At 52.8% G+C, this 16793-nt stretch overlaps 3 protein-coding genes across 4 annotated transcripts in view; 1 reads left to right on the top strand and 2 right to left on the bottom strand.

The window, feature by feature from the left end:
• CUNH17orf50 (chromosome unknown C17orf50 homolog) overlaps window positions 1-2028 on the bottom strand; it is an 8228-nt gene extending 6200 nt beyond the window's left edge. Inside the window, exon 1 of the mRNA XM_055619568.1 lies at window positions 2013-2028. Coding sequence (XP_055475543.1) covers window positions 2013-2028 — 16 coding nt within the window. The remainder of the gene's footprint in view (window positions 1-2012) is intronic.
• Window positions 2029-5753: 3725 nt separating this feature from the next.
• On the top strand, window positions 5754-13184 carry Gas2l2 (growth arrest specific 2 like 2). Of its 2 annotated transcripts, XM_055619796.1 has the most exons (6): window positions 5754-6138; window positions 7647-7888; window positions 8432-8539; window positions 9336-9432; window positions 9950-10202; window positions 10907-13184. In XM_055619796.1, exons 1-6 carry the CDS (start codon window positions 5754-5756, stop codon window positions 12408-12410), a joined length of 2589 nt encoding a protein of 862 aa, XP_055475771.1. In that variant the 3' UTR covers window positions 12411-13184. The 2 variants fall into 2 exon arrangements, with proteins under 2 accessions (XP_055475771.1, XP_055475772.1); XM_055619797.1 differs by lacking the exons at window positions 5754-6138; window positions 8432-8539 and having other exon boundaries at window positions 7557-7888.
• A 65-nt stretch (window positions 13185-13249) lies between these two features.
• On the bottom strand, window positions 13250-16433 carry Rasl10b (RAS like family 10 member B; the record flags this gene model as incomplete). The annotated part of the gene is made up of 2 exons (XM_055619567.1): window positions 13250-15752; window positions 16294-16433. Coding segments are annotated over 2 exons (411 nt in total), but the record flags the coding sequence as incomplete, so codon positions are not given.
• Window positions 16434-16793: the final 360 nt, after the last annotated feature.

Raw genomic sequence — 16793 nt, 5'->3', positions numbered from 1 at the left:
TTTTTTTTTTTTTTTTTTTTTGAGACGGGATTTCTCTGTGTAGACTTGGCTGTCTTGGACTCACTTTGTGGACCAGTCTGGCCTCAAATTCACAGTGATCCACCTGCCTCTGCCTCCCTGAATGCTGGGATTAACGTTGTGCGCCACCATGCCTGGCTTATGTATCTTTCTTTTATAATAAAATATTTACTTATTTTTATTTTAAATGTGTGAGTGTTTTGCTTACAAGTATATATGTGCATATATGCATATCTAGTGCCCATGGAAGACAAAAGGGTGTTGGAGGCCCTGGCGCTGGAGTTATGAATGGCTGTAAGCCAGTATGTGGGTGCTGGGAACCGAATCAGGTCCTCTACAAGAGAGACAAGTGCTCTTAGCCACAGAGCTGTCTCTCCCGCCCTCTCATTTCTTTCTTAAAACACAGCCCACATTTTATTTACAAGGTTGTCTTACAGTTGCAACTCAGGTCTACCCAGTTCCCTTTCAGACTTAATTAAATGTCTATTACAATTCCCTACTGTTTTTTGTGTAGGCTTAAATCCCTGAGGCTGGGTCGGCAAGATGGCCCGTGACTCAGAGAGTAGGAGAACTTGTGGCTAAGCCTGGGGACCTGAGTTGGAGCCTCAGGGCTCACATGGGGGAGGAATGGAACTGACCCTTGCAAGCCACCCTCTGACTTCTGCATGCACACATGCTAACTAATTGATTAATTTATTTATTAATAGATGTGTTTTTTTAATCCTCTAGAGTTAGGGAGTGCAGCTCAGTGGTCAGGCATCCTGAATTCAATCTCCATAACAAATGACTTATAAAAAAATAAGATAAAAAACAAAGGATCGTAACGCAGACAGCATATGGCACCAAAAATCAAAAGATTTGCTGTCTGGCTCGTTACACAAACTGTAAAGCCAAGACTCAAAAAGACTTTGTTTGTGGGACTGTTGTATGGTTGGGTCTAGACTTTGTCCCCTTTCTCCATTTTCCCCTCTTCCTTTTAGTAAAGAGTTACCACTGTTGGACATTGCTCTGATGCATGTTACTGGCCCTCAAGATCTAGTTATACCTGTTCTTGTTGTATAAACCTGCCTAAGACATACCTGATTGGTTGATTAAATGGCCTATACCCCTGCACAGGGCAGAATGGAGTAGGCGTGGCTAAAATTCCCTGGCTTGGAGAGGACAGGAGAATCACAGGAAACAGGCAGGAAGAGAGGAGGAAGGAGGATGCCAGAATGGGTTAGTGTGGAGAGAAAAAAACACATGGACTGAGAGGAAGGACTCCAATAATGGCGTGAAAAGGCCCAGATGAAGAATATAAGCAAGTACCATGGGATTATGGATGGAAGGTAGATCAGTGAGGAGGATTAAGGTGGATGGCATTGGATGGGGGCTGGGAGATGGTGGTGAGGTTATTGAACCAGCGTAGGTGAAATATCTGCCTGGTCCAAGGTAAATGAGGCAATTACAAAATCTAACCAGTGTCTGTGTCTTATTATTTGTGGTAGTGGATTAAATAATACCTCCGTGATAATCTTGGGCTAAAAATAAACATTATATAGCTGAACACACAACGTTTTATGTACTACAACAACTGTTAAACATTGACAGGGCACATGACCTCCAGCTACAGTTTCAGCCTCACTTGCAGCTATGGGGGAGGTGCTCAAATGCCTAAACCTTGGCCCAACTCACGTGACAAAATGTTTATGTGTGTAACTTACACTCAAATCCTTAAAAAAAAAGCTGTCAGAGCCCACACACCCTCTTCATCTTCTTCCTACAAATCTGGGGAAGACAAAGTCCCGGGAAGCAGGGATTGAACCTCTAAGTGATGACAAAGGGAGCCACAAGATAGAAAGCTCTTTGGGCATTGTCATGGACAGAGCCATCCTTCTACCTAGAACCATTTGCCTGGCTCTGAGAGAGGGGGGAGGGAGGGGGAGGGAGAGAGGGAAGAAGAGAGGAAGGGAGGAAAAAAGGGAAGGGAAAGAAAGAGAGAGAGAGAATCTTACCTTCTGTATGAGCCATTGTTCTAAGTCTTTTGTTTTCTGCCTGGCCTGACCCTGACTGGCAGGTAGAGAAGTGGTTGCCATTAGATAACAAAAACAAGACTCCGGTAGCCTAAGGTCCTCTGTACCCCAGGGTCGTGTGTACCCCTAGGTCCTCTGTCACGGTATCTTTGTGTTTGTGTGCCCCATTGCAGAAGGACTCTCTATGTGTGCAGGAATCGTGGCTTCGCATCCTCATCTCTAAAACCCTAACATCCAAGGAAAAGAAGCATTTTTCCTTGTAGCTCCAATTCAGAAGCCAGAGAAGCAGCTGGGGAGATGGCTCAGCAGTCAGAAAGCACTGGCTACTCTCCCGGGGGACCGGAGTTTCATTTCTAGCATGCCTATGGTGGCTTACACCCTCTGTAATTCCAATCCAAGGGGACTTAAGGCCATCTTCAGCCTCAAGGACACCATGTGTGCACGTGACATACATGCAGTCAAAGCCTCATAATTAAATAAGTAAGAACAAAATTTAAAAGTTGTTTTTTTAATCACAGGGCTCTATGTGGATGACTCCGAATCACGTGGTCACCGAGCTCAGAAGCTCCCAAGGTGGAGAAGGGGGAAGATTTTTGCCATTCAGAAGATAGCCAGAGATGCTCTTAGATGCTGTAACAGGCTGGGGTATATACCATGGGCATTTGGTGAGGAGAGGCCAGGCAGTCCAACAAATGTCCTGCAGGGCTCAAAACAAAGAATCAGCTAGGCAGAGCCTCAAAGTCCCCAGGCTGAACCCAGTTTTAGACCAATCCTATGAACTCTCCAGGAGCTACCAGGATTGTGACCACTTGTCATCTCCTGGTCTAAGCTACCATTTCCCCCTCTTGGATGGTGCCAGTACTTATCATGTCCCTCTACACAGCTGCCCGATTTGGGGCATGTCCCTCCTCTTCCCTAAGCTCTATAGCACACTTGCCATTTCACTTGGAGGAAACTTCACCTGCCAAGGCCCTGTCTGACTTGGAACCTTATTTCTTCTCAGCCTCATGTCTGTCCTTTTTTCTATTCTTTTCAATATTTACCTATTTAACTAGCCTGCCTGTATGTCTGTAGAACGTGCATATTTCTGGCCTGGTGTCCATGGAGGTCAGAAGACAGTACTGGATCCCCTGCAGCTGGCATTACAGTTGTGAGCTGCCCTGTGGGTGCTGGGAATTAAACTCATGTCCTCTGAAAGAGCAGCCAGTGTTCTTAACCTCTGAGCCATCTCTCCAGCCCTTCCCCCCACCCTTTTTTAAAAGAAGACCTACTTATTTTTAATTTATGTGTATATGTGTATGAGTGTTTACTTACATATGTGTAGGTACGGCGTATGCATGCCTGGTGCCAGCAGAGGCTGGAAGAGGGTGTCTGACCTCCTGGAACTGGCCTGACACAGCTGTGGGCTGTCCTATGGGATGTGCTAGAAGCTGAACCTGAGTTCTCTGCACAAGCAGCCAGTGCTCTTAACTGCTGGGCTGTCTTTCCATCTTTCCAGCCCTCTTTACTGTCTTAAAAAAAATGTTTTTAATGTATGTGTTTATGTTTGTCTGTATGTCGTGTGTGTGTGCAGGTACCCATGGCGGCAAGAAGTGGGCCTTGGTTCCCTGGAACTGGAGTTACAGATGGTTGTGAGCTGTCACGTGGGTGCTGGGAACCAGACCCAGGTCCTCTGATGAAGCGGCAATCCTCTTTTCTTTTTGGTTTCTCTCTCTCTTTCTCTCGCTTTCTCTTTCTCTCTCTCTCTCTCTTTTTTTTTTGACAGGATTTCTTTGTGTGGCCCTGGCTGTCCTAGACTCACTGTTGTAGACCAGGCTGGCCACAAACTATGAGACCCATCTGCCTCTACCTCTCGAGTGCTGGGATTAAAGGAAGGGCCACCACGCCCAGCTTGTAGCAATCCCTTCTAACTGCTGCAGAACCATCTCTCCAGCTCCCTCTTTTTGCTATTCTTTCTTTTTTTTTTTTTTTTTTTTTTTTTAGTATTGCTCTTCTTAGAACATACCAAGCATGCCCCTGCCTCCAAGCCACAGCATTGGCTGCTCTTCCTGCTCATGTGGACTCGTGTCCTCACTTCAGTCAGGGCTCTGCCCAGGTGACACCTTATCATCAAGGCTTTCCCCTTATGGACAGCATTACCCCCTATAAAGCCACCAGTTTCCTCTCCCAAATTACTTCCTCCGATACTTACCATCACCTGATTGGCTACACACCTTTGCTGTTGTTGTTTGCTTCGTCTTCTGACTTTTGAGACAGGGTCTGACCCTGTGTGTTAATCCGGACTTGAATTTGCTATGTAGGTTGACTTTGAACTCTCAATCCTCTTGCCTCAGCTTCCCAGCTGTTGAAATTACCTAGGTGTTCTAGCACCATTAACCAGACTTACTTGTTCATCTACCACCCATGACCTGGTAACACATAAGCAGTTCAGGCAGTGGTAGTTTTGTTTATTGCTGTATTTTCACCCCCATGATAGTGCTGGTATGTAGTAGAGGCTTAAGAAATCTTTCTTGGCCAGGCAGTGGTGGTGCACACCTTTAATTTCAGCACTCGGGAGGCAGAGGCAGGTGGATCTCTTGAGTTGAAGGCCAGCGTGGTGGATTTCAGGACAGCCAGGGGTGCAAAGAGAAACTCTCTTTTAAATACACACACACAAGCACACACACACAAATGAAGAACAAGGAGAAGGGAAGAAAAGAAGGAAGGAAGACCGAAATCTTTGTTGAATGAATGCATTGCTGTGACCTTGGGATGAGGCTGTTCTAGAAGAATCACATGGATGGAATAGATTCTCCAGAGCAGATGGGAATCATGGTATGTAGACAGGGCTGCTGGGAGAGTCATGACAGCTGGGGCTTACCCAGGGTGTGCCTGTGTATCATGGTTCTTTCACAAACATTATTCTTTTGATCCTCACAACACCCTAGAAGGATAGATATTGTCCTTCCCATTTGAGAAACTAAGGCACAGAGAGGCCAGGGCACGTATGCCGCCTCCAAAGAGATTTAGGGCAAAACTCCTATCTTAGGGCACTATTGCAGTGTCTCTTTAATGCTCATTCATTCTCTAGTGCTCACTGACCTCTGAGCCCCTCTACTTCTCCGTCAACTCCCCCCCCCCAAATCCTCCACAAGGAGTCAACTGGGTGAAAGAACCCAGTCCCACCCTCTCTGGCTTGCTCCTGCTCAGACCTCACAGCAGAACAGCAGGCGCTTGGCTGCTGGAAGGAAGGGTTAACAAGGAGTGTTTGTAGCAGCTGCTGTCTCCAAGGAGAGGAAGAAAAGCAGAGCTGCAAGGAGGCCGAGGCCACAGCCTAGATGCCTGTCTTTCAGGCTCCCTGGCGGGTGACAGTGGCAGGTCAGAGGCAGCAGATGACCTGTCCAGCCTTGGGAAGAGACTAGTCCCCTCAACTTTCACCAGCCCTGGAAGTGCTGAACCCTGAGTGGACTAGGCAGCTGAGAGTGAGGTTGCTTCGGGGCCACCAAAACGGAAAGTTCAGGCAGGGACTGAGGAATGTGGGCAGTGGGGGATGGGCCCAGCCCAGAGGCTGAAATCGGGAGCAAGCTGCAGAGCCAGAAGCTCTGGGCTATTGGAGGGTAGAAGGGGACCCATTGAACCAAGGACAACTGGGCCAGGACCTTGACTTAGCAGGTAGTAGTAGAGAGACAGCAGTGGGGGACAGGAGTCTCCTGCTTCCTCCTGCACTGCACTTCAGTTTCAGCCATGTCTCAGCATGGGGGACACAGGAGGAGGCCCAGGACCCCAGGGCCTCCTGTTCGCAGCATCCGGCCTTTCAAGTCCAGCGAGCAGTACTTGGAGGCCATGAAGGAAGACCTGGCCGAGTGGCTTCAGGATCTGTACGGGCTGGACATTGATGCAGCCAACTTCCTGCAGGTGCTGGAGACTGGCCTGGTGCTGTGCCGGCATGCCAACACTGTCACAGAGGCCGCTCTGGCCTTCCTGGCTGAGTCACCTGACCGAGCTCAAAAGATTCCCCTGCCCCAGGCTGGGGTTTTCTGCAATGGGGCTGCTCAGCCGGGTACCTTCCAGGCCAGGGACAACATCTCCAACTTCATCCAGTGGTGTCGCAAGGAGATGGGCATCCAAGGTAATGCACCCATCTCAGGCTGTAATCTTATGGGGGCACGTGTCACCTGGAGGGTCAAGTTAGATCGGGGAGTCAGGACTGAGGTGTTCTTCTAGATTTCCCATGAGGTAGCTCCGCTTTATATGCCTCGGTTTCTCCACCTCACAGTAAATCCTTAGTAAACTCACAGCGATAAACATTCGCCAGTGACGAATATATGTGATGAAGATATATGCATCATCACCTTTTCTGTTTCCAGTGCATGCTGGGTACCAAGAACTGAGAGGAGTAGATTCCCAGTGCCCTGGAATGAATGGCCTAGGAAGGCAGACAGACGAACAGATTCAGAAATTACAGACCAGGGCCATGTGTGCTTGAAAGGGGAGCATATAAGATGGGGTCTAGAATGGGAATAAGCAGCCTGATGACATCCAGCAAGGGCAGCAAGAGGGAGGAGATTTGGGCTGACAGAGAAGTTTGTGAGAGGGAATTAGCAGGCAGGGGGAGAGCAGTGGCAAAGCAAAGAAGGGTGGACAGCTGAGAGAAGTTGGCCAGTGAGTATGAGGGACTGAAGAAGGGGTTCTCAACCTTCCTGATGCTGAGGCCCTTTGATACAGTTTGCCATGCTGTGGTGACCTCCAACCATAAAATTATTTTTGTTGCTACTTCGTAACTGTAATTTTGCTACTGTTATGCCTTGTAATGTGAATACCTGATATGCAACCAACCCAAAGGGGTTGAGAGTCACAGGTTGAGAATTACTAGACTAAAGAATGGGAAGGAAGCTCAAATTGGGGGGGGGGGGGGGAGGTCTGCAGGGAGGGCCACAGTCCTCCAGGGACTTCGAGGGTTCAGAGAGTAACAGTTGTTGGCCTTGAACCCAGGAATAGGATTAGGCGTGATTGCACAATTCTCCAGGCCAAAGGTAACTGGAATGAGAGAGGGTCAGGTTTGGACTCCTGGCTGGTGGCAGGAGGGGCGGGGCTGGATCAGAGGTTAGGCAAAGCTAATGATGTAGCTTATGTACCAGGCTTTGGGTTCCATACCCAGCACCAAACCCCCAAACAAGTGAGGCCTTCTGTTGAGGTAGGCTACAGCCCTGTTTTTCAGAAGATAGAAACTCCGACTCTGGGACTAGCTTGGTGGTTGATGTGGCTTAGCCACTGGGAGATTCTGGGACTGAGCTTTATAGGGTAGGGTACCCAAAGCCTACTGTCGAATCAGCCTGGTAATCTAGAGCTGAATTTGGGGTGTCCATAGGATAGGTAGGAAGAGGAAGAAACTGCTTCTTCTTCTTGGGATCTTCTTGGTGACTAAGGAGAGTGGGAGAGAGAGACCTTCCCCTCACCTAGGATCCAAATAGTTGCCTACTCACCAGCCTTTGTTGTTAGCCTGGCTGCCTTATGGGGACCCCTTCTAGAAGCCTCTTCAACCCGAGATGCTGAGACCTGAGCCACCCTCCTGTGGGATGGGCTCCAGCAGAGGACTTAGCCACCCGGGGCCCCCTTCTCTGCTTCGCCCCACACCAGAGGTGCTGATGTTTGAGACGGAGGATCTGGTGTTACGCAAGAACGTGAAGAGCGTCGTGTTGTGCCTACTGGAGCTGGGTCGCCGCGCCTGGCGCTTCGGTGTGGCGGCACCCGCCCTGGTGCATCTGGAAGAGGAGATTGATGAGGAGCTGCGGCGTGACCTGGACCTGCCCTCGCCGGACCCGCCACCACCTGCACCCCCGACACGCAGACCCTGCCACTTCCACGATCTGGACCAGATGGTGAGGCGCCTGGCCATGCCCTCAGGACCAGCTCGCACCCTGCTGGTCCTTCTTTCTCAATCCCCACCACCCTGCTTCACTGCAAGCACTGACCCTTATAACACATGACAGTGGCTATTGCCATTTTCCGCCTTTTCGCCAGCCCAGCAGGGCACACCTCTCATCCAGCTCTGTGGACCGGATGCCAAGGACACGGATGGCATCCTTGCTGCCAGTCTAACGCCCACCCTGTGGCTTTGGACAAATCGTTTAACTTTCCTGAGCCTCGGTTCGCCACCACATAGTCTAACGAGGCACAGTTCCCATTTCCTGGGAGGGCTGTGAGAATGAAGTGAACCAACAATGGAGTCCACGTGGTTTCCAGAGTGGAATCCCACCACAGGATGGGTCACTTCCCTGAGGAGACCAGCCTGGGGGTTTGTGTGTGCGTGTTGGGGCAGCTATCTAGAGGCAGATAGGCACCTCACTTAGCTTGACCCACTATGTGAATCGACTCGGGTATTCAGGCAGAGAAGAGAGCTGAGCCTCTGCCACTGCCCATAGGTGCAGAGCCTCGTGAGCCATTGCACATGCCCAGTGCAATTCTCCATGGTCAAGATATCTGAGGGGAAGTACAGAGTGGGGGACTCCAACACTCTCATCTTCATCCGGGTAAGTCTGGCCCATAGAGGGGCATCCAGGGTCAGTAAATGGTGTTTCTTTCCATAGAACTGGGACTAGGCCGGAGGGCAAGGACAGGAGGTCACCCATCATACACCCTAAGTCATCGGGCCTTGGAATTTTCCAGAAGATTCCAGGCCAAGTTGCAAACCTGTCCCTTCCTCCCCTCAGAGCAGCGGGCGCCACCATCTCCATCAGAGCCGAGTCTACAGGGTGTCCTCAGGCAGAAATAGGGTATCTACAAAGGTACCCTCACTTTCCCATTCCACGGGATAGGTCAGAGGGAGGGACCTGAGAACCTGGGCTTGCGCTGAGTGTGCAGCCCCAGCCATTTGGATCCCAAAGTACACAACTCGGACCCTGGACGCATCCATTCTCTAGAGCGAGCGGCAGTGCAGGTCTGGAACGGGCTTCTCACTAGCCTTCCAGGGACTTGTTTCATTACAGAGTTGGGCAGAACTCCCTCTGTCTCTGTCACACATCACAGAGACATGGTGGTCCCAAAGCAATTGCGAGCAGAGATAAGGGCAAACCTCTGTATAGCAAAGAGAGTGTCCTGGGACCTGTCCGGTTAGCCAGCGTCTATGAGATCCTCTGTCTAGTTGTGGGTGTACCACTTCCTCTTTGCCAGTTTGGCTCCCACCCTTGACAAGTGATGTCTGATGCCGGTCATGGATAAGACTCAGCAGCAAAATATCCTGTCTCCCAATCACATACGTGGGCGAGGGTTTTACAGGAATAGGGTGGGCCCGCCACTCAGCTCTCAGCCTTCCCTTTGCCCCTTCAGATCCTCCGGAGCCACGTGATGGTGCGTGTTGGCGGCGGCTGGGACACGCTGGGCCATTATCTGGATAAACATGACCCCTGCCGGTGCACGTCCCTCTGTGAGTTCCCGAGAATTTTCCTCTGTGGGGCTGGTTAGAGAGGCAGAGCTCCTGGCTGGGAGGCCAAGAGTTGGAGGGCAAATAGGCCTGATCTCCAGGGAACTGTGGGTGAGGGGCTGTCCTGGCGCAATACTAAAAGGAACCAGAAGGTGGCGCGCAAGGCCCGCAGTAAAGGCACACCTCAGAAGCTTTCATGTCTGGCCATGAAAACTGAAGGTTTTCAGTCCTTCTATAATATTCATCAATACGTCAAGTCACCCCGAGTAAGCATACAATTTGAATAAAAATTGCAGATTGGCAATACGACATAGTTTTCAGCAAATCCTGACGTTGGGTGCTCTGACCAGATTGTGTCCCCTGAGGCCCCTTGTAGAAACTGGGACTGCCACTGTAGGCTCTGGTGCCTGTAAGGGGGAATAAGGAGAATTTGACAGTGTGGAGAGGAGGAACAACGAGTTTCACAAACAGGAATGACCTTTCTTCTTTCTTCTGCATTCTCTGGGCTCTACCTGGATAGCCCACAAACCAGGCAGCTTCCTGAAGCCCCCAGGACCACCGGTGCAGCATGAGGTGAAGGTGCAGGCTGGGCCCTCACAGCCCCATCCTACAATGACCGTCAGCCGCTCGCAGAGCCCACTGCCTCCAGTGGACTGGAAGACATACACCTCTTCCAGTCGAAAGCTGAGGCCCCCTACTCCCTCTTCTTCTAGACCCCATGGTGGACAAGGAGCAGAGGCCAGGACCCTCAGAGAGATGGTTCCACCGCTAAGGTAATAGTCAGGGACATGTAAGGATCTCCCCCATATTCTGTTCTCAAAGGCTCATCCGCCAAGTGAAAGGGAATGATACCTTATCCAACAAAAATTCACAGATGCCAAGTATGGTGGCATGCGCCTAGACTCCTATCATTCAGACAGCAAAGGCAGGAGGATTGTGAATTCAGGGTCTTCCTGGGCCACTTAGGGAGGCCATATCACAAAATCATATAGCCCAATGGGACAATGTTTCCCTACCATGCATAAGACCCTGGAGTCCATACCCCAGAGCCACAGAACAAGACAAAACCTCAGCAGGTTGCAATCAAAACAGCACCCAGCATTTAAGGATCGTCTAGTTGCTCCAAATACCTACCCACTTTTGTAGACAAGGAGGCTGAGGCACAGAAAATGAATGGCCATATTCAGTGTTCTTCAATTCCATGACAAAGCTAAGATTGAGACCTGCCCCAGATATGGGTAGTGTTGATTTTCAGCCTTCTGGTTGGGAATTGTCCCTTGAATGGTCTAAAGTCACCTTCTGTCTGCTACATGGGGAACAGGGAAGCACAGGCTGCAAGAATGGCAGCGTAGGGGACCCCTGGTTCGTTCTGGGGAAGAACACTGGTCATCTAAGCCCCCCCCCCAACGGTGTTCCTGTGGGAAACGCCTCTGATTGTCCTGAGTCTCCCTCTCCAGCCTATTTTTCTCCTTTTCAGGTCCGAAGAGAGACCAATGACTCCATCTCGGAAGATGTTGCCACCTGGTCCCCAGTTCTCATCTGCCTGTAGGAGCCCGAACTTAGAGTGTCCCCTGTCGGGGAAGAGAGAGAATAGATGCCCGGGTGAACTATCCAGAGGAAGGACTCCCACATCTTGGGTTCACAAGGAAACAGACAGCCAAGGAACACACACCAAGGCCCCCAGGAGGCTCCAAATCCCCGAAGCCACCAGTAAAGGGACATCAGCAAAAGGACCATGTCCCCCACCTCGCTCCTCCAGCCTCACCAATCCTAATAGTATCTGGCTCCTGCACCGGAGTGCCTCCCCTCAGCTCAGTGCACCCAGGCCTGTTCAATCCCCACCCCCTGGCAAAGGGTTCACCAAGATTCCCATCCGACTGTCCTCTGCCCGACCCCCAACTCCAGGAAATAGTTCTTTGGGTACTGAAGGTGGAGGTTCCACAGGAAAAGTCTCCATCACATCAGGGACCCTCACAGGGAGCCTGGATAGATCCACAAATGGGCATCGCTCCATGGAAGCAAGCCATGGGGACCACCAGGTGGACATACAGATTCCTCCCGAGACTGAAGTTTCCAGGAACCTTGGTGCACAGCAGCAGAAGGTGAGGTACACCCCTCTGTCCCTGGGCAGGACCAGAGCACAAGCCACCTATGACAGTCTTGAAGAGGAGATTGTGGCCAATATGAGACTGCTGGAGGTGGGGGCAGCCTGTACTCAGGGCGCAATGTCTCAAGTCATTCCTCGAAGTGGGGTCTATGTTCCCAGCCTGGGTGGAAGGTGGCCTGAGCCCGGGGGTCCTTATGATAAAGTCATCCAGGAATTGGCTCAGGGGCCCCCACCCCTCTTTAAAGTGGATCTGAACGCCTGGAAGGTAGGCCCTAGAGGCCCCCCTAAGCCATCAGTGGGCCCAGGAAGCCCCAAAGAGAAGCTAGGATCCAGAGAGAAGGGGCTGAGGTTAAAGGCAAGCCTGAGTACCAAAGGAACCACAGTGAGGAGGACTATTCTGCCTTCAAGAGGGCAGGACAGCTCTACCCTGATGGTGCCTGCTGCCCTGGAGGTTCCTGGACATTCACACTCAGATCTCGGTTCTGACAAAGCCAAGGTATGTCTGGGCAAGGGAAAGAGGACCCTTCGGAAGCCCCAGAAGGTCCCATCCATTTACAAGCTGAAGCTGAGACCCAGAATCCGGCCCCGTAGAGACCACAGGCCTGAGAAAAGACCTTCCAGAATTCCCAAGCCACTAGCCTACCTCTGCCTGGCTCCAGTCAGGACAGCTCCTGGAAGCAGGCTACTGAAAGCTACATTGGGTGTCAGGGGAGGTGGCACCTGCCAGGTAAATCAAGCAGGCGAAAAGGAGGAGGAAGAGAAAAAGGAAGAAGCCGGCACCTCATCAGAGAGCAGCGCCCAGCCTTTGGAGAGCCAGGAGTCTCCGCAGCTTCATGGAAGCCCATTTCCACCTGAGGAGGAATCTTGGGTCTGAAGAGCCTGCAGGTGGGGAGGGCACAGCAAAGTACATGTAAGAAAGGACAGTCCCTCACTCAGCATAGGGTCTTGGCCAGGAGTAAGTCTGAAGACCCTATCTGTTCAGTTGAGCAGAAGGGCAGCCCATAGCTCCCACTGCAAGCCAGCATCAGGCCAGCCGTGATGGGGAGAACCCGACAGTATCTTATTGTTGGCCAAGAAGAGCTCTTCAGCCTCTGGACATTTCCACAGCTGTAAGTTATTAAACACAAGTGGATCTGTCCTTGAGCCTCAGCCTTTTGAGTCCCTTCCCTCCCTAAGGCTGTGGAACTGTAGCGAGGTGTGACTTCAAATGTCTCTGCTGGAGGTGATGGAGACAGTGGTCCTCAGAGGAGCTCAGCTGAGATCAGGCGCTCAGGACCTTGGACAGCAACAAAGGCCTTTTCCCTTGGGCTGCCACAGGCTACCCTTGATGTGGATTTCAGATTTGCCCCTGGTCCTGACAACAGGGTGAAAGAGGGCCAGTTGAGAGTACCCATCATACTTCTGTGTCTAAGAAGCTATGGTTCAGAGCCTCGGGTTTGACACCAACTGGGAGGAAGATGCAGAAGCAGTTAGGATTGAGTCTCACAGGCAGCTGTGAAGGCAGGTGATGGTACCCTGTGTGTGTGTGGCTGGGATTAGCCAGCAGGAAAGGAGTTACATCCAGAACCCTTTCCCTATCATCCCTTGGTTCACCTGGTCCTTCAAGAGTGGGGAGCACCACTCTTTACACACACACACACACACACACACACACACACACACTTCTTCAGGGACCCACTCTTCCCTCTGTGAGCAACAGAGCTGACACTGAGGTAGAGAAACGAGGGAAAACACTCCCTGATTTTTAATCTGACTTCCAATAACAGCTCAATGGGTGTCACACACACTTCCAGACCCTGTGTGAGAAACCCTGGTTGGGGAGGGGAAGAACAGAGACTCAGAGTGGGGGAAGGGTGGAGGGACCTGAAATCCAAGACCTGGGGTGAAGAGGAAAGGGTGAGGGGGGCTACATTCCAATGACTCCCCCACTGGGGGCGGCCAGAGGCCTGGATCCCTCACCCTCACCTTGAGTGCCTCAGAGTTGGGGGGTGATTGGGCACGAGAAATGCCGCCATCTTGACCCCACGCCTGGAGGAGCCAGCGGTGGGGTTGCAGGAGAGGAAAGTGGGCGTCCCTCCTCCGTACCCTCCCAGCCACTCTGAAGTGTGGGGAAGGGGAGCCACCGCCTCTGGTTCAGAGGGAGGCTCAGAGAGGGCAAGTCGCTAGCCCCGAATTGTGCAGGACTGCAAGGACTAGAACCCAGAACGCTAGGCTGCCCACGGTCAGGGCTGCTGCCGTTGTACTGCAGTGCCTCCCCACTGGGTGGAGGGAGTGAGATTCAGTAGAGGAAGCAGAAGAATCATAGATTCCCTCCCACACGGGAACACCATATATTCCCTACCCCACCCTGCCCCCAGATTCCTCTCCATCACCTCTCTGAGTACCTGATTTCCTGGTCTGTGCACTGCTGCCTTGGCAAAGACTATGTACCCCTATGTACAGGCATCTTCATACCCTTCTTGACAAAGGGTACTCATGCTCCCAATGGGACCAGGGCTGACTGAGGCTGAGGGCTCAGCCTCAAGAACTTTCTTTGGCCGGGGCAAGGGACACGGCACCACTTCTTTTTCTCCCTCCCTCCAAGTCCCCGAGCAATCCCCTCGGGCCATTCCTGGAATCTCCATTATTATTATTTCTAAGTCGGTACAAAACTGACAGTGATCAGCTCCGGTGACGAGAGGTAGAAACCCGGCCAGGCAGCCGGGGAAAATGGGGTGGGTGAGTTAGGACAGAGGGCCAACCTGGTGTGGGGGCAAGGGGTCAGATCCTGAGGGCCTCCACCTATGGGTGGGGATGCATGCCTCTCTCCCCCGGGCACAAGAATCTCCTTCCTTCTCATTCTGTTCCTGGCTCTGCCCCTACGCAGACTGATCAGGACGACCTGAGACCTGATGGAGGCAGAGTCTTAGGCAGTTGGACTGAGGTGGAACTGGGACACAGAATCAACAGTAGCATCACCTGACACCCTTCCGGACACCATCTTGCCCACCACCAGTCTCCCCCAAACTCCACATCCCCCAACGTAGCAGACCATCCCAGCGCAGGAGGTAACCGAGAAGTGGGACCTTCTCGGAGAGAAAATCATCCTTTAAGGAGCTTTCCTCTCCACACTGTCAAACAAAACAAAAAGAATTTCAGCCCGGGGGGGTGGGCAATCTGGCTTTGGGGTCAGGAGGGGTGGGGGGCACCCGGCAGGGACCACTGAGTTAAGGCTGGAAGGTAGGTGGTTGCGTCTCTGGGGGCTGCTGGGCAGGGAGGTCTTCCTGGGCGAGGGAGAGCTCAGCCTTCTCTCCCTGACGGCTCTCGGACCTCGGACCCCTCGGCTTTGGTCCTTGGGGCCACATGCATCTCTCTGCCCTGTGCCGGTGGCGCTGCCGGGGAGAAGGCCTGGCATCGCAAAGCTGCCAGGATCTGCGACAGGGGATGGACGAAATGAGAGCCCTGTGAGCGGAGCTGGGGGGCGGGGAGGGACACTGGAGGGCAGATAGAACAAATGCGCACCGACAGACCCTTGTGAGGACAGACACTGAAAAGGGGGACACGGGGTAAAGACAGACACACTGCGGGGAAGATGGGCGGGGGCCCCGGCCAAGACAGCACCTCCTCACCCTGCCCCCCATTTCACACGCTCACCCCTCGGCCCACAGGTGGTAGCCCCTCCTGGGGCCGGGCACTAACACTACAGCACGGAAGGTGGCTTACCCAGGGCTACCCAGGTTGGAGGGGAGGACTGGGGAGTGGCAGGGAGACTCCTTCTCGCCCTCTGATTCTCGTGGGGGTGGGGGGAGGTGTGTGGCTGTAGGGGTGCTTCAGGCCTCGGAGCCCAGAGTTCTCCTCCGGGGGGGGGGTTCCCTGCTCTGGCCCTGGTGTCCCGCGGGAGGCCGGCCCCGCCCCGCCCTCCCTTCCGCCGGGGACGGCGCCGCCGCAGGGCGCGCGCGGCGGGCGTCACATGATGGCGCAGCGGTTTCGGCGCAGCGCGCCCTGGAAGCGCAGGGCTGCGTGCACGTGTCTGCAGCGGGCGCAGCCCACACTCTTGAGCAGCTCGCTGAAGAGCAGCAGGATGTGCCAGTTGTACTTGGCCGAGCACTCCACGTAGCCGCACTTCCAGGTCTTGCGCACCAGGTGCGACACGTTCCAGCGTGGAATCACGCGCCCCCGCTGCAGGTCGCGCTTGTTGCCCACGATGATGATGGGCGTCTCCGAGGTGCCGATCACCCTGCGGGGTCGAGGCAGAAATCTGAGGGCGCTGCCAGTCTCACAACGGCTGGGCTCCGCGACAGCGCGTGCTCTGATCCGGGCGCAGCCCCAACCCCTTGGAGGAGGTCACGGCTACAAAGCACATCTTTGGATCCAAGAAAGTCGATAGTATTGTTCTATTTCACAGACAAGGAAACTGAGGCTTATATGGCAAACTGATCCGCAGCCATTCACCCCCAGCCCCTGTTCTTCGCTATTAGTGTAGCCACGTCATAAGTCCCAAAGCGAGTCAACGGAAGTTGGTTATGTGACCCTCCCTGTAATTACCTGCGGCAGGGGGATTTTGAGTTCAAACCCAGCCTGGCTACATACTGAAACCCTGCCCCCCCCCCCAAAAAAAAAAAAAAAGGAAAGGGGGTGGGGACTTGTGGGAACCAGAAAACTCATACATTTTATCTGTGACCCTTCCACCCGCCCCCGCCCGTGTACCCCCTGTTTTTGGAGACAGCCTAGTTTTAGGGTATCTACTGAGGGAGCAATAGATTGTCACATCCCCTCACCTCGTCTCCAGGATCTGCTGACGGATGGTCTTGACGTACTCAAAGCTGTCAAAGCAGCAGATGTCATAGACCAGGATGTAGGCGTGGACGCTCCGGAGTCCCCTGCAGCAGGCGTCTGCCCACTCCTGCAACACCCCGGGTCAGTACCACAGTCAGAGCAGCCAGGAGACCTCCCAGCCTCCAGCCACCCTGTCAAACGGACAGTGGACAGCGCTCTCACCTGCCACCCTGACACCAGCACTTTCCACCCCCGCCCTCCACCCCTAGAGGGCCGAGCCCCGGGGGACACAGGTGCTCAGAGCCATAGCTTCCTCTCTCCTGTTGGGATAGAGGGAAGCCACAAGCTGGCTGACTTCCTAGCCCACCACACTGTCCTGTGCGGATCTGGAGGTTAGACTTGTCCGATCCATCCATCCGGTCCTTTGTTCAGAGTGTATCTGTAAATCCCCTTAAGAGCACAGCCTTGACCTAGTGTTTGTGCCTACTGTAATAGGCTTCCA

This window comes from Psammomys obesus, unplaced genomic scaffold (genome assembly GCF_907164565.1).
Source record: "Psammomys obesus unplaced genomic scaffold, mPsaObe1.curated_primary_1811, whole genome shotgun sequence".
NCBI classification, from domain to species: Eukaryota; Metazoa; Chordata; class Mammalia; order Rodentia; family Muridae; genus Psammomys; species Psammomys obesus.
This window is presented reverse-complemented; position numbering and strand designations above follow the sequence as displayed.

Bases quoted from the DNA above. Each gene is read 5' to 3' on its own strand.
- Gas2l2 (XM_055619796.1), top strand. From the start codon at position 5,754: ATGTCTCAGCATGGGGGACACAGGAGGAGGCCCAGGACCCCAGGGCCT. The intron at 6,139-7,646 runs GTAATGCACCCA...GCCCCACACCAG, and splicing joins CAAGGAGATGGGCATCCAAG to AGGTGCTGATGTTTGAGACG. The intron at 10,203-10,906 runs GTAATAGTCAGG...TCTCCTTTTCAG, and splicing joins GAGATGGTTCCACCGCTAAG to GTCCGAAGAGAGACCAATGA.